The sequence below is a fragment of the Bufo gargarizans genome, chromosome 2, assembly GCF_014858855.1.
Source record: "Bufo gargarizans isolate SCDJY-AF-19 chromosome 2, ASM1485885v1, whole genome shotgun sequence".
Classification (NCBI taxonomy): domain Eukaryota; kingdom Metazoa; phylum Chordata; class Amphibia; order Anura; family Bufonidae; genus Bufo; species Bufo gargarizans.
In genome coordinates this window covers 88584023-88604829 of record NC_058081.1, presented here as the reverse complement: position 1 = coordinate 88604829, position 20807 = coordinate 88584023, and the positions used below count along the sequence as shown (strand labels likewise).

The 20807-nt window shown below is 45.8% G+C and overlaps 1 protein-coding gene across 1 annotated transcript in view; it reads right to left on the bottom strand.

Moving 5' to 3' along the window:
- The window catches only part of LOC122926182 (gastrokine-1-like), a 37105-nt gene extending 17284 nt beyond the window's left edge, over positions 1-19821 (bottom strand). The window contains exons 1-3 of the mRNA XM_044277562.1: positions 19772-19821; positions 18608-18649; positions 18235-18372 (exon numbers count right to left, since the gene is read on the bottom strand). Coding sequence (XP_044133497.1) covers positions 18235-18372; positions 18608-18649; positions 19772-19783 — 192 coding nt within the window. The 5' untranslated portion in view covers positions 19784-19821. The remainder of the gene's footprint in view (positions 1-18234; positions 18373-18607; positions 18650-19771) is intronic.
- Between the last annotated feature and the right edge of the window lie 986 nt (positions 19822-20807).

Below are 20807 nucleotides of genomic sequence, written 5' to 3'. Positions count from 1 at the left end.
ATGCTCCTGCTATTGGAAAAGTTGCCTTAACATATATATTTTTTCTAATAAGTTATATACATCGTTTACTACAGTTATAACGTGTATTTTGTTTTTTGTAATATCGCTCTGTTTTAGTGTAATAGCTCGGCCTAAATCAGCCAGAACTGACAGCAGCCGGTAAATACATGTCAAATTCATGTAGGGTCCATTCACATGTCTGTAAAATGGGTCCGCATCCGTTCTGCAATTTAGCGGAACGGTTACAGACCCATTGATTTTCAATTCCAGTCAGCAAAATTAGGCATTCACAGGCGTGTCTGCCAATACAGGCCCCAAAAATTAGCCAACAGGCGTTCACCTACCAGCAAAGAACTTTGTATTCTATGCCTGGAGGTACATTAGCCATTCACAGGATAAATAAGTAAGTGTCGGCCACTAGTACAGGCACCAAAAATTAGGCATTCAACGGACATAAAAGGCCTTTAATACTGCTGTATTTACCTAAGACAGGGACCATGAATTGTTCTGGGTGGTGGCGGATATTTGTGGGCTGTTATGAGGAATTTGAATCAAACATGGTCTACTGGTCACATGTGTTGAATTCCTCCAAGATCCATGCCTCATTAAATTTTAGAAATGTGAGGTAGTCCACACTGTCGTGAGCTAGGCGAGTGCGCTTATCGGTCACGATCCCCCCTGCTGCGCTGAACATCCTTTCGGACAGGACACTGGACAAGAGGCAAGCCAACAGTTCCATGGCAAATTGTGCCAGCTCTGGCCACAGGGCAAGCCTACCACCCAGTACTGGTCCTTGCCCTTTATGCTTTTTATACGAGGGTCCCTTTTCAAACACTGGAGCATAAAGGCCCCCATTTGCACTAAACTGGAAGCGGTGGAGTGGCCTGGCTCCTGCTCATTATCCAGGATAATGTCATCCTCGTTCTCCTCCACCCATCTACGGACAACACCAGGAATCCCAGAAACGTTTAAAGCATGCTGTTCTTGCTCCTCCTCATCCGGCACCACCCTCCTCTAACTCCTCTTCAGTCTCCTGTTGTTGACTTGTCCCAGATGGAGTAGCCCCCCTGGAAAATCATCCAGCATTGCGGCTTCCTCATCTTCATCGATGGCTTGATCAATGACACGACACAATGCACGCTACGGAAAGAAGGCATAAGGTAAGATGTCACTTATGGCGCCCTGGCTGCAACTGACCAGTTTAGTGATCCCATCAAATGGCCGCAGAAGTCTGCATGCATCGCGCATGAGCAGCCACTGGGGCAGTGAAAAAAAACAAGCTCCCAGAACCTGTCCTGCCGCAGAGTTCATATAGGTAGTCATTAACTGCACGTTTCTGCTGGACCAGCCTATCAAGCATATACAAGGTGGAGTTCCATCTCGCCAGGCAGTCACAAATCAGACGTTGGATGGGCAGGTTGTGTCGCTGCTGAATGTCAGCAAGGCGAGCCATGGCCGTGTAAAATGTTCTGAAATGGCCAGAGATTTTCCTGGCTTGCCACAAGACATCCTGGACCCCGGGGTATTTGGCAACATATTGCCGCACGACTAAGTTCAGGACGTGTGCCATGCACGGCACGTGTGTCATTTTGCCCTGTTTCAGCACGCTCAGCAGGTTGGCACCGTTGTCGCACACCACTTTACCAACTGTAAAATTGAGCGGGGTTAGCCGCTGATCTGCCTGTGAATGCAAAGCTGAAAGGAGTGCAGGAACGGTGTGGCTCTTGGCTTCCAGGCACAACAGACTCAGCATAGCATGGCATCGTCTCACTTGGCATGTCTAATAGGTTCTGGGGATTTTGGGGGGCGCAGCGGAAGAGACGGTAGCAGCAGAAAATGAGGAGTCAACCGAGGAGGGGAGGGAGGATGGAGTAGGAGGAGGAGAAGAAGAGGCAGGCCTGCATGCAATCCGTGGCGGTAATACCAAATCTACACGGGTGTCACAGGTTGCATTCTTGGAGGCCGTCAGAGGGTTCACCCAGTGGGCAGTAAAAGTTATGTACCTTCCCTGCCTGTGTTTGCTAGACCACATGTCTGTGGTCAGATGTATTTTGGTACCGACACTGTGTGCCAGAGATACATTCTTTTTTTTTTTTTTTTACTTTATTATTTTCTTTTTTTTTTATGTATACACATTCAACACATCAATAACATAATATAACACAATCCATATTACCACTATAATAAATATTATCCTTATTATAGGATATTGGTCTGTATGATCCAGGATCTAATTGTTCTTTACCCTTTTTTGGAATTAATGTAATAATTGCCTCTTTAATGGAGTCTGGTAAATCCCCTATCTTTTGTGCCTCATTCAATGTTATTTTTAATTCAGGTGTTAAAACCTGGGCAAATACCTTATATATTTCAAAGGGGAGGCCGTCACACCCTGGTGTTTTTGCAGGGTTTACCTTACCCAAAACCTCATTAATTTCTATGGTTGATATTTCTCTATCCAAATATTCCTTTTGAGCCTCTGATATCTTTCTCCAGACGATCTGGTCTAAATATGAGTCCAACTCTATTCTTGAATATCGTACCCTAGTTTTGTAGAGTTCCTGAAAATACTCCATGAAAACCTTTTTGACTCCTTACAGTGAACTAATTATTTTATCCCTATTATCTCTAATTGCCCCTAGCCAAGATTTACCTCTTTGATATTTTACAATACTTGCCAAAATTTTTCCAACTTTTTCTCCCTCTGAAGCCAGCCAAAACCCTTGGAAGAACAATTCTTTCCTACTTTTCTCTAGCTGATGTATTTTTAGCTTTTCCTGTTCCTCCTCCCATTACTTCCTTCCTATTGTATTCAGTAGGATTCATCATACATGCCATTCTTACCTCTTCTAATTTCTTTTCCAATAGATCACCTCTTTCCTTATTACTTTTTTTTCCCAGTAATTCACCTCTTTAAACAAAAGTCCTCTCAGGAATGCTTTGGCGGTGTCCCAGACTATCGATCTGTTAGCAGAATTGTTATTCTCCTGGAATTTTTTTTTTGTTCATCCATTATACTCTCTGTATCTGAAATCAATGACAGCCAATGGGCGTTGAACTTGAACAATGGGAGATTGTTCTTTCTATTCAAATCCAGTTCCATTACCACTGCACTATGATCCGATAGGACCATGGGTGCATACTTTATCTTAATCCTGTTTTGAGACATTAGATTTTTATTTCCCAAGACCATATCTATTCTTTACCAGGTTTGATGGGTTTTAGAATAGCAAGAATACATGGTTTCCTCCGGGTTCTGATAGCGCCACACATCTATCCAGTTGAATTCCGAGGCCAATTTAAACAAATTCACATTTTGTGTTCTTCCCCCTCTGCTAGAGAGCCTATCCTTGAGTGGGTCCATTACAGCGTTATAGTCTGCTATCGCTATCATTGTACATTCTTGTCTATTCAACATAAATCTATGTCATTCATACAGAACATCTGGCTTATATGGTGGTGGAATATATATATTTGCAATTACTATTTTAACCCCTTCTATATTACAAAAAGAGGTACCTACCACAGTCGTCAGCCTCATATGCAACACACTCAAATTTAATCCCATGATGTATCAGAATTGAAACCCCTCTTGAATAAGTAGTATGTACCGAATGGTACCCTTCCACTATCCATCTCTTCTCTAACCACTTTAGAGATTCTTTGTCTAGGTGTGTCTCTTGGAGGCAAACAATGGCTGGCAAGAACCTCTTCATCCACTCCAGGATAGCATATCTCTTTACTCTCTCTCTTAAACCTCTCACGTTCAATGAAAGGATCCTAACCATCTAGCAGAGAGGGAAGAAGAAAACAAACAAACAAAAAAATTCCCGTCTTCTCTCTCCCTCCTCTCCAACCCACCTCCCCCCTCCCTTAAATAGCCCCCCTCCCTTAAATAGCCCCCCTGACTGCTCTTCAGCAGTCGGGGCGACTCCATTACTTTGTATATTGCTCCTTGTCCCCCCCCTCACACCTTACCCTCAAAGACCCAACCCATCCGCCCATTCACTGACCTCCAGTGGCGTCTGAAAAAGTTCCACCCTTCCTTTATGTTCCACACTTAATTTTGCCAGAAAGAATAGACTATACTTCAGGCCTGCCTCCCTTAATCTCTTTTTAACACTTATAAACTCTTTTCTACGGGCGTTAGTATCAGCTGAGTAATCCGGGAAGAGTCTTATCTTTTCCTACAATATTGTATCCCAGTCCTTAGCCAGTAAGAATTTAATCAACATGTGTCTAGGGTATCCCCCTGGTGGCCCTTTTTTAGTGGGAACCCTATGTGCTCTCTCGATAGCGAACAAAGGGGAAAGGGTGCCCTCTCTACAATTGTCCTTTATCCATCTCTCCATAAATTCGGTACAGTTATCCCCTTCTGCCCGTTCTGGGATCCCGACACATCTTATATTCATTCTTCTTGCTCTATCTTCTTGATTTATTCGTTTTTGTTCAATCTTGCTGTTCATCTGTTTTAGGGATAGGACCTGCTTCTCTAAGTTCTGAACTGAGATCTCCAGGGCGGGGATCCTTTTTTCCATCTCATGCAATCTCTGCCTTATTTTCTCCATCTCATCCCTTATTACACTGACATCAGTTTGCACTTCCCCGAACTGTGTCACCATATTCCCCATTAGATTCTCCATCCTCTAGACAAAATATGTCCTTCATTATTTTTACATCTATTTCTGTAAATGCTACAGTGGATCCCCACTCACCTACTCCACCCGAAGATCAATTTTCCTGTGTCAAAACTTGAGACTCTACCTCTATATTTTTTTTCTTTCTGTAGGGGGCTAGAGCCTGGGGAGTTTGGAACCAGAAATTTACTTAGTCCCTGTTGTTTCGACCCGGTCTCTAGTCCTGTTGCTGACCTCCTACTGCTAGCACCGATAGGGGCACGTTGTTCCTCCTTTTCCTTGGGGGGCATCTTTTTTAACTTACTGTTATCTCTTTCCTTCCAATTTCCAACCTCCCTTTCCAATACTCCTTCCTCCCCTTCCCACTTACTCCCTATCTCCTCCACTTCCCCCTCTCTATCCCTCCCCCCGTCTCCCCCTCACTTATCCAAACTCAGTCACCACTCCTCCCGACCGTTACTCATAAATATAAATGTAGGGTAAAATCTACAACATAGAACAACCTAAGTATGAGTCTCCACCAAATTCAACACCCCCTTATATCACAGCCAAAAGGTGTAGGCCCTTCAACATAAAGGACATTAATACCAGAAGGGGAAAGAAAAAGAGGAAAAAGAATAAAAAAAAAAATGAAAAGAAAATCCAGCAATCAGACTATAACAGTTATCAAGTGTCCAGAAATCTTTTAAACGTTAATTCCCAAGCAGCAGTGTCCAGCAGTCCAAATCCGCATTAATCCTGGTTAGTAAGGGAGAGTTTAGGGGTGTCATGGAGGTGGAGGATTAGTCTTGTTAATACTAGTGTGGAAAGTGAGAAAGGTTTTTCCTTTTATTTTTTATTTTTTTCTGAGGGTTAGATTCAAAGGTCCAAGTCGAAATTGCGTCAGGGGTATACACATAAAAACTGCGATCGCTATACTCCGTAGTCCACGACCGTCTAGTTGTTTTTCTCTCACCCGCTTTTTTTTTTTCTTCTTCCCTTCTTTCTTACCCTCTGTTGACGTATTATTTTCTCCCTCCCTCCGACGACGCTCAGAAAAAACACTCAATTCCCACCTGTACGTGCTTTATTAATACTACGCAGTTTAGACTTTCCACAATACTGCTCCTTTAATCCTTTTATCCTTCCTTTATCTTTCCTCCTCCTTCCACCCTCTCTCCTCTCCCCTCCTCACAATTCCTCCACTTCTTCTTTATCCCCTTTTTTTTTATATTTATAACCTTGTTATAGAAAAGGGGGGGCATCTCCACAAAGTTATAGTCCAGGTTTGGAGAACGCTCGTCTCAGCTACACCCTCCGGAGACCCCACGGCACAGTTAGAGCCCTCCAAGCCCTAAAAAAGGAAATTTTCCAAAGGGGGGGGACGGACAACCAATGGTCTCCTCTGCTCCTCCGAACAAGCGACTCACCACCCCCGGCACGACCACCTGGATATAGAGCCGATCTGCAGCAGGTCCCTGGAACCCATCCGACATGCAGGCAGGAGTGAACGCCGGACCATCCACTTCAACCTTTTCCCAACCTCTCTGGCAGTGCAGGACCCAGCGTCGCAGGAGCCGACCAGTCGATACGAGCAGGCATCATCGACGCACAGGCAGGAAGGGAGACCGGACCAGCCGGGCGATGTCTAGAACTTCATCGGCGTCCCCCGGCAGGCACCTCGTACCGGAGCAGGTGAACAAGCCATGAGTCAAGCGGCAAGGTAGAGGGGGGCGGAGCCTAGCGTCTTTCGTCAGACGCTCCCATGCCCTACACTGCCAGAGATACATTCACTTGCCGCTGAACGTGGCCATATAGCTCTGGGATGCCCTTCTGGGAGAAATATTTCCTTCCTGGGACCTTCCATTGCGGTGTTCCAATGGCCACAAATTTTCTAAAGGCCTCTGAGTTCACCAGTTTATGGATAGCATGATGGAAGGTGGAGTGGAGGACAATTGGGAGGAGAAGGAAAAGAGGCTGGACAGTGAACGTCTGGAGTGTGACTTTGTGGGTTCTGACGGCATTGGTCCCAGTGGGCTCGGTGATGGGAGGCCAGGTGCCTTCTTAAGGCAGTCGTCCCTAGGTGAGTGTTTGGCTTGCCGCGACTTATGCGTTGACAGCAAAGGCTGCAGATGGCAACACTATTGTCAGCAGCAGACACGTTAAAAAAAGAGCACACTGCGGAGCCATGTGCCGGCATCCTGGGAGTGCCAGATGTGACCGTGCATGGTAGATAGCTCGCTCCCTGTAATTTCTGCCTCTTTCTCTTCCCTATCTGCTGGTCCATCTCTCCCTCTGAACTCCCCTCCTCTTCCTCTCTTGTGGGCACCCATGTGACGTCCATAGACACGTCATCATCAACGTCACCTTCCCCACCACTAACATTAGAGATCTCGGAGTAGGCAGCTACAGCGGGGACTACCCTCCTTGGGCTGATCTGGGTATTGTCGTCAGACTACTGAGTGGTGGCCGTTGCTTCCTACTCTTCCTGATCCGATGCCAAGAATGGCTGTGTCATGGTCTTACCTTCTTGCTGCTCTCCTTTGTTTGACATGTGCTGGCGGCCATCTTGGTTTCTGGGTTTCTTGTAGCCTTCCACCCTGCGGCTTCTCCTTCCCACTGGGAGGAGCTGGATGCCTAGCTCATATATATAGGAGGTCTGTGGCTTCAGTTCCTTGCTTGGTCCTCCTGTGTTCACATGCTTCTAAGACTGCTGCTGCTTCTGGTTCCTGATCCTGGCTTCGTCTGACTACCCTGCTGGTTCCTGATCCAGGCTTCGTCTGACTACCCTGCTGGTTCCTGATCCAGGCTTCGTCTGACTACCCTTCTGGTTCCTGACCTCTGGCTTCGCAAGACCCTGCTCCGTTTAGCCATCCGCTTGGACTTTTGCCTTACAGCTTGATTTTCAATAAAACCTTCTTATTTCCACTTATCTCTTGTTGTACGTCTGGTTCATGGTTCCATGACATTAGGACCAAGCCATGAATTCTGACGGTACAGGGCCATCCTCGCTACCTACGCTGGTTGCCAGACTTGATCAGCAGGATCACCTGTTGGGTCGGTTCTCTGTGGCGTTGCAAACCCTGCTTGAACGCACGGCTCATTTAGCTTCCGTTGCCGATGGGTCGGTTGTCGCTCCTGGGCCCGCTCCTACTGCCGCTCCGGTTGTTGCGCCAGAGTCTACCCCGACACCTGTTGCTGCGCCTGCGGTGTTTCGGGGTATGACCGGTTCTGCCCCCCTTCCACAGCGCTTTGGGGGAGAGCCAACTCAGTGCCGAGGTTTCCTTAACCAGGTGGGCATTTATTTCGAGTTGCTGCCACATGCCTTTCCTACTGAGAGATCAAAGGTGGGCTTCTTGATCTCGCTGCTCTCGGACAAGGCCTTGGCCTGGGCCAGCCCTTTATGGGAGAACAACAATCCGGTGGTTGCCGAGTTTTCCGGTTTTGTTGCTTCTCTTCGGAAGGTATTCGATGTGCCGGCTCGTGCTGCCTCTGCTGCGAAGCTCCTTATGTCCATCAGACAGGGTTCACGATCCGTAGCTGAATACGCCATTGAGTTTCGTACCCTGGCAGCAGAGGTGGGCTGGAATAATGAGGCTCTGGTCGCTGCTTTCTCTCATGGTCTCTCGGATGCCTTGAAGGATGAGGTTGCAGCTAAGGACCTACCAGTGGAGCTCGAGTCTCTTATTTCTTTCCTGATTTTGATTGACACCAGACTCAGGGAGAGACCTTCCTTTAAGGAGAGCCTGCGGAGGCCTTCTAACAGATTGGCGCCTACGTTTGCTGTCCCACCCGTGCCTCCCTCTCCTCCCACGCCTCCTGGGGATGACTTGTCTGGGGGTGAACCCATGCAGCTGGGGTTTGCTCGCCTGTCCGAGGGGGAGAGGGTACTCCGGAGACGCGAGGGCCGATGCATGTACTGTGGTCTCGGTGGGCATTTTCGGTTGGCATGCCCGAACCGTCCGGGAAACGCTCGCACCTGAGATCCTGTCGGGGGCAGATCTTGGGTGGAGTCTCCTCGTCCCCGGTTTCCCGTGTTGACAAACCACTGATTACTGTTGTCCTCTCCTGGGTCGGGAGCTCGGTGACGACCCAGGCGTTGGTGGACTCTGGTGCTGGTGGTTTGTTCATTGATAGTGTGTTCGCTGCCGCCAATTCCATTCCTCTGCAGCCTCGAGGTTCCCCACTGGCTCTTGAGGCGATAGACGGCAGACCCCTTCTGCCGCCACACGTGACTCATGAGACCCTTCCAGTGGGGATGGCCATTGGTGCCGTTCACAGAGAGTCGGTCTGTCTACAGGTTATTTCGTCTCCACACTACTCGGTGGTCTTGGGGTACCCCTGGCTCCAGAAGCATAATCCGACTTTCGATTGGAGATCGGCCGAGATCCTCTCATGGTCACCGCAGTGTGGGGCTAGTTGCATCCATGGGTCTGTCAAGTTGCTGTGTACTTCCTCGGACTCTCTGTTGCCTCCTGAATACGAGGAGTACCGGGATGTATTCGATAAGGTGCGTGCGGTTGCCCTACCTCCGCACCGCCCATACGATTGTGCCATAGAGTTACAATCTGGTGCCGTTCCTCCTCGTGGCAAAGTCTATCCACTGTCGGTAGCGGAGAATGAGGCCATGGAGGAGTACGTGAGGGAGGCGCTTTCACGCGGACACATTCGCAAATCCTCGTCCCCGGCAGGGGCTGGATTTTTCTTTGTGAAAAAGAAGGGCGGTGAGTTGAGGCCTTGCATCGATTACAGGGGTCTCAATCGCATCACGATCAAGAACGCTTACCCGATACCCTTGATTTCCGAGCTGTTCGATCGCCTCAAAGGGGCCACGGTCTTTACCAAACTCGACCTGAGGGCGGCATATAACCTGGTAAGGATCAAGGCGGGCGATGAGTGGAAGACCGCGTTTAACACCAGGACCGGTCATTATGAATCCTTGGTTATGCCCTTTGGGTTGTGCAATGCGCCCGCAGTCTTCCAGGAATTCATCAACGATGTTTTCCGTGACCTGTTGCAGCAGTGTGTGGTGGTCTATTTGGATGACATCTTGGTATATTCTGAATCCATGGAGGCCCACATTCTGGATGTCAGACGAGTGTTGCAACGGTTACGAGAGAACAAGCTGTTCGGTAAGCTTGAGAAATGCGAATTTCACCGATCCCAGGTAACCTTCTTAGGTTACATCATTTCCGCTGTGGGGTTCTCCATGGATCCTGAGAAGGTTTCGGCTGTCTTACAGTGGCCCCAGCCCAGTGGTCTTCGTGCCCTGCAGCGCTTTTTGGGCTTCGCCAATTATTATCGGAAGTTCATCAGGGACTTTTCCATGCTAGCCAAGCCTCTCACGGATCTGACCAGGAAGGGCAGTAATCCCCAGGTCTGGCCGCTCGAGGCCATCCGAGCTTTTGAGGCTCTAAAGTCCGCCTTTGTGTCAGCTCCGATTCTGTCGCATCCCAACCCTGGGTTGCCTTTTGTCCTCAAGGTGGACGCGTCTGAGACGGGAGTAGGCGCCCTTCTGTCTCAGCGTAGAACACCAGAGGGTCCTCTGCTTCCTTGTGGGTTTTACTCCTGGAAACTGTCTTCCGCGGAGTGCAACTATCAGATTGGTGACAGGGAGCTATTGGCCATCGTGCAGGCCCTTAAAGAATGGAGGCACTTGCTCGAGGGCTCGGTGGTTCCGGTTCTCATCCTGACGGACCACAAGAATCTGACCTACCTCTCTGAGGCCAAGAGATTGACACCACGTCAGGCCAGATGGGCTCTGTTCTTGTCACGTTTTAATTACGTGGTCTCCTACCTACCCGGTTCCAAGAACATCAGAGCGGATGCCTTATCACGGCAGTACTCCGAGCTGTCCGGGGAGGAGTCGATTCCGACTTCGGTCATACCTCTGAATCAGATCCTGGCCGCCATTCGCACCAGCCTGACCTCTCCCCTGGGTGAGCAGATTTTGGCGGCTCAATCTGGTGCTCCCTCTGGGAGACCCAACGGCAGATGTTTTGTGCCTGAGGAGTTGCGCACTCGGTTGTTGCGAACCTACCATAACTCCAAGGCCGCGGGGCATCCTGGAAAGAATCAGCTGTCCTGGGCTGTTTCACGTCTGTTCTGGTGGCCTTCTCTACGTTCCGACATCGCCGCATATGTAGCGGCATGCTCCGTTTGTGCCCAGAGTAAGTCCCCTCGGCACCTTCCGTTTGGTCTTTTGCAACCCATAGCCACCGGGGAGCATCCATGGTCACACCTGGGGATGGATTTCATTGTGGACCTCCCTGCATCCCGAGGCCATACGGTCATTCTCATGATTGTGGATCGGTTTTCCAAAATGTGCCACTGTGTTCCTCTCAAGAAGTTACCCTCTGCACAAGAGTTGGCCACGATTTTTGCCAGGGAGGTCTTCCGGTTGCACGGTTTGCCCAAGGAGATTGTGTCGGATCGGGGGAGTCAGTTTGTGTCCAGGTTCTGGCGCGCCTTTTGCTCCCAGTTGGGGATTCATCTCTCTTTCTCCTCGGCCTACCACCCTCAGTCCAATGGGGCCGCAGAACGATCCAATCAGGCCTTGGAGCAATTCCTTCGTTGCTATGTCTCCGATCACCAAGACAATTGGGTTGACCTCCTGCCTTGGGCTGAGTTTGCCAGGAACACGGCGGTGAACTCTTCCTCTGGGACGTCTCCCTTCATGGCCAATTATGGGTTCCAACCTGCCGTGTTACCGGAGGTATTCTCTCCCCAGGATATTCCAGCTGTGGAGGATCACCTTTCCGTCCTACGTGCTTCTTGGGTACAGATCCAGAGGTCCCTTGAGGTCTCTGCGCAGCGCCAGAGACTCCAGGCTGATCGCAGACGAGCGCCCGCTCCTTCCTACCAGGTCGGAGACCGCGTATGGTTGTCCACCCGCAACCTCAACCTTCGAGTGCCCACTCCCAAGCTGGCGCCTCGCTTTGTTGGTCCCTTCCGAGTGCTTCGCAGGGTAAACCCGGTAGCCTATGCCCTTGCACTTCCTCCTGGCATGCGGATCTCCAACGTGTTTCATGTCTCCCTGTTGAAGCCACTGGTGTGTAATCGTTTCACTTCCTCGGTTCCTCGGCCTCGTCCGGTCCAAGTGGGCAATCGTGAGGAGTATGAGGTGAGCAATATCCTGGACTCACGCCTGGTCCGCGGTCGGGTGCAGTTTTTGGTCCATTGGCGTGGTTATGGTCCAGAGGAGCGTTCCTGGGTTCCCTCCGCAGATGTCCATGCTCCTGCCTTGCTCCGAGCCTTCCACGCACGCTTCCCTCAGAAACCGTTCTTTACTCCGCGGAGGAGGGGCCCTTGAGGGGGAGGTACTGTCACGGTCTTACCTTCTTGCTGCTCTCCTTCGTTTGACATGTGCTGGCGGCCATCTTGGTTTCTGGGTTTCTTGTAGCCTTCCACCCTGCGGCTTCTCCTTCCCACTGGGAGGAGCTGGATGCCTAGCTCATATATATAGGAGGTCTGTGGCTTCAGTTCCTTGCTTGGTCCTCCTGTGTTCACATGCTTCTAAGACTGCTGCTGCTTTTGGTTCCTGATCCTGGCTTCGTCTGACTACCCTGCTGGTTCCTGATCCAGGCTTCGTCTGACTACCCTGCTGGTTCCTGATCCAGGCTTCGTCTGACTACCCTTCTGGTTCCTGACCTCTGGCTTCGCAAGACCCTGCTCCGTTTAGCCATCCGCTTGGACTTTTGCCTTACAGCTTGATTTTCAATAAAACCTTCTTATTTCCACTTATCTCTTGTTGTACGTCTGGTTCATGGTTCCATGACAGGCTGCACATTGGAAATGTCTTGTAATGGATCGGAAAATAATTCCTGTGACTCAAGCTGAGGGTATATGGTGGTGGTGGTGGTGGTGTTGGTGTCTTTGGGGGTACACACAAGAGAGAGTGAAGAGGGTGCAGATAGAGAGGATGAGGAGGGTGCAGAAGCGGAAGGCTGAGTGAGTGACTCAACCAAGTCTGGTGCGTCCTTTGACGTAATCGCACGCACCTTCTGCAACTTTCCACTTAGGCTCCCCCTGGTGCACCTGCCTGACCCCTACCACCCCGTCGGGAAGGGCCTGCCTCTTCCTCTGCCTGTCATTTTTTAAATGACCCTGTGACAAAAGTCTCTAGAGTAGCGCAGTGTTTGTGGAAGAAACATAGAAACAGAATGTGTCGGCAGATAAGAACCATTTGGCCCATCTAGTCTGCCCAATATACTAAATACTATGGATAGCCCCTGGCCCTATCTTATATGAAGGATGGCCTTATGCCTATCCCATGCATGCTTAAACTCCTTCACTGTATTTGCAGCTGCCACTTCTGCAGGAAGGCTATTCCATGCATCCACTACTCTCTCAGTAAAGTAATACTTCCTGATATTACTTTTAAACCTTTGCCCCTCTAATTTAAAACTATGTCCTCTTGTAGCAGTTTATCTTCTTTTAAATATTCTTTCCTCTTTTACCTTGTTGATTCCCTTTATGTATTTAAAAGTTTCTATCATATCCCCTCTGTCTCGTCTTTCTTCCAAGCTATACATGTTAAGTTCCTTTAATCTTTCCTGGTAAGTTTTATCCTGCAATCCATGTACCAGTTTAGTAGCTCTTCTCTGAACTCTCTCCAAAGTATCAATATCCTTCTGGAGATATGGTCTCCAGTACTGAGCACAATACTCCAAATGAGGTCTCACGAGTGCTCTGTAGAGCGGCATGAGCACCTCCCTCTTTCTACTGGTAATTCCTCTTGCTATACACCCAAGCATTCTGCTAACATTTCCTGCTGCTCTGTGACATTGTCTGCCTACCTTTAAGTTTCTGAAATAATGATCCCTAAATCCCTTTCCTCAGATACTGAGGTTAGGACTGTATCACTGATTTTATATTCTGCTGTTGGGTTTTTACGTCCCAGGTGCATTATCTTGCACTTATCAACATTAAATTTTAGTTGCCAGATTTTTGACCATTCCTCTAGTTTTCCTAAGTCCTTTTCCATTTGGTGTATTCCTCCAGGAACATCAACCCTGTTACAAATCTTTGTATCATCAGCAAAAAGACACACCTTACCATTGAGGCCTTCTGCAATTTTGCTGATAAAGATATTAAACAATATGGGTCCCAGAACAGATCCCTGAGGTACCCCACTGGTAACAAGACCTTGGTCTGAATATACTCCATTGACTACAACCCTCTGTTGTCTGTTCATCAGCCACTGCCTAATCCATTCAACAATATGGGAGTCCAAGCCCAATGACTGCACTTTATTGATAAGCCTTCTATGTGGAACAGTATCAAAAGCCTTACTGAAGTCTAGATAAGCGATGTCTACTGCACCTCCTTCATCTATTATTTTAGTCACCCAATCAAAAAAATCAATAAGATTAGTTTGACATGATCTCCCTGAAGTAAACCCATGCTGTTTTTCATCTTTCAATCCATGGGATTTTAGATGGTCCACAATCCTCTCCTTAAGTATGGTTTCCATTAATTTCCCCACTATTGATGTCAGGCTTACTGGTCTATAGTTGCCCGATTCCTCCTTACTACCTTTCTTGTGAATGGGCACAACATTTGCTAATTTCCAATCTTCTGGGACGACTCCTGTTACCAGTGATTGGTTAAATATATCTGTTAATGGTTTTGCTAGTTCACCGCTGATCTCTTTTAATAGCTTTGGGTGTATCCCATCAGGCCCCTGTGACTTATTTGTATTAATTTTAGACAGTTGACTTAGAACCTCTTCCTCTGTAAAGACACATGCGTCAAAAGATTCATTAGTCTTCTTTCCTAACTGAGGTCCTTCTCCTTCATTTTCCTTTGTAAAAACTGAACAGAAGTATTCATTGAGGCAGTCAGCTAGTTCTTTATCTTCTTCCATATACCTTCCTTCTTTAGTTTTTAATTTGGTAATTCCTTGTTTTAGTTTCCTTTTTTCATTTATGTATCTGAAGAATGCCTTATCGCCTTTTTTCCCTGACTGAGCTAATTTCTCTTCTGCCTGTGCTTTAGAAGCTCTTATAACTTGTTTGGCCTCTCTCTGCCTAATCTTATAAATTTGTCTGTCATCCTCATTTTGTTTTTTTTTATAATTCCTAAATGCTATCTTTTTGTTTTTAATGATTTTGGCCACTTCTGCTGAGTACCACAGTGGTCTCTTCCTTTTTTTGCTTTTACTGACAAGCCTAATGCAATTTTCTGTTGCCTTCAATAGTGCCACTTTTAAGCAGTCCCATTTCTCCTGGACTCCAATGAAACTGTTCCAGTCTGATAGGGACTCGTGTACCACTAATCTAATTTTAGAAAAGTCTGTTTTTCTAAAATCTAAAACTTTTGTTTTTGTGTGGAGTGACTCAGTCACTGTACTTATAGTAAACCACACTGCCTGGTGATCACTAGATCCCAAGCTTTCCCCTACAGTAATATCAGATACCAAATTCCCATTTGTGAATACTAAATCTAAAATGGCCTCCTTCCGGGTTGGCTCCTCCACTACTTGTTGTAGAGATAATCCCAGTAGGGAATTTTGAATATCTGTACTCCTGGCAGAACTAGCTATTTTGGTTTTCCAGTTTACATCTGGAAGATTGAAGTCTCCCATAATGATAACTTCCCCCTTCAATGTCATTTTAGCTATTTCCTCAACTAGTAGATCATCTAATTCTTTGACTTGGCTAGGTGGTCTATATATCACACCTACACAAGTTACCTTATGATTATCAAGCTGCAAGGTAACCCAAACTGACTTCAAATTGTTCTTGCTAATCAAATTAAATTTTAAGCTATCTTCCGCATACAGGGCCACCCCTCCCCCCGTCTTGCCTACTCTGTCTTTCCTGTATAGAGAGAACCCTGGTATTGATGTATCCCAGTCATTACTCCCCTTGAACCACGTCTCAGTAACAGCCACTACATCTATATTCTCAGATGCCATTATAGCCTCAAGTTCATTGATCTTATTCCCTAGACTGCGAGCATTTGTAGACTAGACTCTGAGCTTGTCATTTCTTAACCTTTGTGCTACTGGCCTCTTCTGGCATTGTTCCGGGGGGCAGTCGGACTGCTGGATTATCACTCTTTTGCCCCCCTTTCCTAGTTTAAATGCTTCTTAGCAAATACTTGGAGCTGTTCACCGAGGACATTCGTTCCCTTGAGAGAAAGATGCAAACCATCTTTCTTGTACAGTTCTTTTCCATTCCAACAAGAGCTAACATGAGACACAGAGCCAAACCCTTGGTTCAGACACCATTCTCCAAGCCATACATTGAATTCCCTAATGCGCATCTTCCTGTCATGCTGAAGGTTCTGCACAGGCAAAACTGCAGAGAATGAAACAGTTGATGCAACCTCCCGTATATCCTTTCCAAGTGTGTGAAAAGCTTCCTTCACCTTTGAAACCTCATTGCATGCCAGATCGTTTGTCCCAAGATGGAGAATAACATCTACTTCCCTTTCCTGCTTTGCTTGCCTAACAATATTTAGGATCCGTCGTCTATCCCTGCTAGCGGTAGCACCAGGGAGACATCTCACAACACCATTCTCCTCAAACATCACACCTCTTATGATGGAATCGCCCACCAACAGCTGCTTACTATCAATCCTCACCTTCTCCTTTTTGTCTTTGGTTGCAGTCTTACATACTTTAGGCATGGGAGATGATTGTTTCTCACCCACTGTGCTTGAGCCATCCTCCATGTTGCTCTTGCACTCTGAAAGTGCTGCAAATGAATTATGGAGAACCACAGACTGTGGGACATGCCTTCTATCCACAACTCTCAATCTACCAGAACCAACAGTAACCCATCTTCCATTTCTAGGGGGCCTCTGTGGCAGTGGCATTGCAATGTTCTCAGCCTGAGTTTCTTTAGTGGTTAATTTAAAAATCTCATATTTCAAAAAGGTAATTTCCTGCTGCATTATGGAGCGCTGTCTACAGATCAGACAGTATCCAAACCTCTGATGAGTGGAACCTGAAATAAAAGCATAACAATTCCTGCACAGAACCAGGTCTGCCATTGTAAAGAGGGGAAAGATTTTAAACAAACAAATCTTACTTGTTTAGATTGTATACACCTCCAGATTACCTCCTGAATATCTCCAATGCACTTAGACCAGCAACACTTGAATTAGCAGCAAGCTATGATTAGAAAGCTAATACTGTGTGGAAATATATACACACACTCCCACAAAGGCTCCTCCCCCAACAGCAAATTAACACCTTAGTTGCCTATGCTCATTTGCAATCAGACAATAGAGATACTGTGTCTAGCAAATTCCTTACCTCTTTTGAAACACAGTGTCTGAGTATTCACCAGAAACACCACTGACGTTCTGCTCTTTTGAAACACAGTGTCTGAGTATTCACCAGAAACACCACTGACGTTCTGCTCTTTTGAAACACAGTGTCTGAGTATTCACCAGAAACACCACTGACGTTCTGCTCTTTTGAAACACAGTGTCTGAGTATTCACCAGAAACACCACTGACGTTCTGCTCTTTTGAAACACAGTGTCTGAGTATTCACCAGAAACACCACTGACGTTCTGCTACAGTGGAAAAACTCTGAGTTAGACTATTAGTCTCCTGAATATCTCCAATGCACTTAGACAAGCAGCACTTGAATTAGCAGCAAGCTAAGGTATATAACATCCCGTTTCAATCAGTCATTTTGGGGGGCGACTGGTATATCACACCAGTTATAATAATTTTTTTCCAGTACCGTTTGTCACTGTGAGTAGGCGAGGGAACGCAGCAAAACAGCAAACAAATGCTGCCGTACCCAAATACACTATAAAGAAAGTATATTGGTATATAACACCCCGCTTTAATCTGTCTTTTTGGGGGGGCGACTGGTATATCACACCAGTTATAATTATTTTTTCTAATTGCGTTTGTCACTCTTTGTAGTTGTAGTATCGCTGCAGAACCACTCACCAGTCACAAAGCTGCACAATACAAATCCACTATAATATGCTTGATATGTTAGAAAGTATATTATAAGTATACAGCACCCCTCTGTGTATCACACCTATCAATAGCACACCTATACTAGTGCTTAAAATGACTTTTGTGGCCCTATTAGTTAGCGATTTGTGTCCCTAACATTCTGTCCCTGCTCCACACAGCAACCTCTCCCTACACTGGCAAAAGACAGAATGTAAAATGGCAGCCAGATCAGGTCAATTTATAAGGTAGGGGGTATGTCCACGTGCTGAAATGTCTCGATTGGCTGTCCTGTACAACCTGATGGATGTGTCATGGGTCAAAGTTCTTCACAATATAATATGGCGGGCGCGAATATTGCCATATGTTCGCATGTTCGGCAAATCGCGAAGTTCGCCGAGAACCGAACCGCCGGGCGAACCGCAAAGCCATTACTACTTCTCTCTATTGACAAGCATATTACCTGGCTCCTGACCTCTTGTCCAGAACTGTCTCCATCTGAGATGACCAGAGCTGCACATGCTATTTGTGACTTCATTTATCTTTTCCCTATTGCTTATGAAATATAAACTGGTATGGACAAGGCTCCTACTAAACGTATCTTGTATGGCACTATGTATACAATAATACATTATCCTTATTATATTGTATGAAGACAAGTGGTTGATGAGGTCAGACAGGTACTTACTTTCCCGTAGTCACAGATGGAGTCCCAGGAGTCCCAGCCATTTAGATTATGAATGTTGGCCACTTGGTCTTGGTTGTTGATATTCACTGTCTGATGCACATTGTCTCCATCGTTACCTTGATTATTAACATTGATGTTCTATAGGAGAATGCTAGAAAGTTACAATCTTTTATAATATCAAAGCAGAACAAGAATAGTGTGAAAATGAGAGCCTACCAAGGGATAGCTGGTAAGTACACATTGGCTCAAAGTTAACACAACTGTTCTCCATAAGAAATAAAAAGAACCAAGAAAATCGGGAACAAAACCGGAGCCACATTCCATGTATAAATACATGACTAGCAGATATGAAGAATTTAATGGGAATTCTTACATCAGTAGCAAGCAGAGATCCAAGGAGAGCAGCGAAAATCACCTGAAAGGGAGAAATATGCACAGTATTCATTTCACGTTATTACCTTCATCTAATGTATACTTAACCCCTTAAGAGCCAGAGCATTTCATATTTTTTTCTTTTTTGAGCTTTTGTTTTAGGGGTAATACTTGAAAAGGTAAAACATAGATACATATATGGTTGATAATCCTTTAAATTTGTATATTCACACTCAAATAGAATGGCTTCCAAATGTTGTTTTTGTTGTTTTGATATATATAATATGTATGATCTCAGGTAAACAGGGTGGCTGTTGTGTTGGCATGGGTGCCGTTGCTTTTTGAAAACTATTTGCATTTCATTTCATTTTTAGTCTAGAATGGCCAGAAAAGACCTCTTGGGAATATTTATTCTTCATCATTTTTTTGTAATCTCCACTGATGGAAGATTTTGTAGTTCTTCACTGGAGGAAAACAGTTCCCTATAGTGTAGCCTGGACATGCCATGAGGAGATGAGGTGAGTCACTACTGTTCACTACAGATCACACAATGACCACTCTGTAGACTAGACAAGAGAAGAGAGGCTAAAGGGCTATTACAGTTCCAGCAAATATGACTAGAAATATCCTCTGGATGGTAACAGTGAAGGTGCTTATTGAATGACTACAAGTAGAAATCCTGAAAACCAAGAGGAACATTCGCTGAAAACATATATAAACTGCTTCCATTTTTACTATACAAACAAGAACCTTTATGGCTGAATTGTTAATACCTCTTTACGTTTCGATCTCTACTGAACTTGCCTTTAAAAAATTAACTCCACATGTTCAATTTATTGAATCTTACACCCATTTTCTGGAATGAATTGCAAGCTTATTGGATCACACATAAACCTTAATAAGCTTCAAGTGGCCTCCTATGTCAGTGGCCCCAGCAATGCAAAGCTATAACTTACCTGCAAGTTTTATGTTAATATAATCTTCATTTTAACTCCCTCGAGGGTAGACTCACACACAGCAGATTTGTTGCATATAGTTCTGCAACTGCAAATTGGTTTCATTCATCTGAAAGGGGTTATTTTGGTGGCAAGCACAAGGCCCAGTGCCCTTATAATGTAAACAGTGTCAGCCATTAAAGCAATAGTTTCCATGTGTCGATACATACCAAGGTTTTCATTTTGGTTGTCTCTCCAGGAAAAGAAGCTTAGAATGAAGTCTAAGGTACAGACACATGGTTTTGTCTCATTTATATTAAGAAGAAAGGACAAACAAACCAACTTCCAAATTTAGCCTTGGAATGTGTCCACCTTGTGAAGAATAGTTATGATGCATATTTTATCTTATTAAACATAGGTATGAAACTCCCAGGCAAAATTTGATAATAGGTCCATTGTTTTGGTAATGCAAGGTATGGTGTGTAGCCAAATAAAAAGCAAACTTGTTTGCTTCATGGATATGCACCTGTGATTCTGAAGGCTCTTGTAGCCAAATGAAAAGTTGCTAATACAAAATATGGTGTGTAACCAAATCAAAAGTTGACTATGAGTAATATGTTCAAATGTAAACATAACAGAGACCTCTCAATTAGACATGGTCTTGCGGTTTACCAGGCGGTCGTTTCGCGGCAAACTTTGCACGTTTGCGATTCGCCAAACATGCGAACATATGGCGATATTCGCGCCCGCCATATTCTTTTACATTGTGAAAAACTTTGACCCATGACACATCCATCAGGTGGTACAGGACAGCCAATTGAGATGTTTCAGCACATGGACATACCCCCTACCTTATAAATAGACCTGATCTGGCCGCCATTTTACTTTCAGTATTTTGCCAGTGTAGGGAGAGGTTGCTGTGTGGAGCAGGTACAGGCTGTTAGGGACACAAATCTCTAGCTAATAGGGCCACAAAAGTCCTTTTATGGACTGGTATAGGTGTGCTACCGATAGGTGTGACATACTGAGGGGTGTAATATACGTATAATATACTTTCTAACATAGAAAGTATATTATAGTTCAGTTGTATTGTTCAGCAGTTGTGTGCAGTTCTGCTGTGATACTGCAGCTAGATAGAGGGACAAATGCTATTGGAAGAAATAATTTCTACTGGTGTGATTTACCAGTTGCCCCCCCAAAACCTGATTGAGGCAGGGGTGCTATACAGTTGCAAGAAAAAGTATGTGAACCCTTTGGAATGATTTG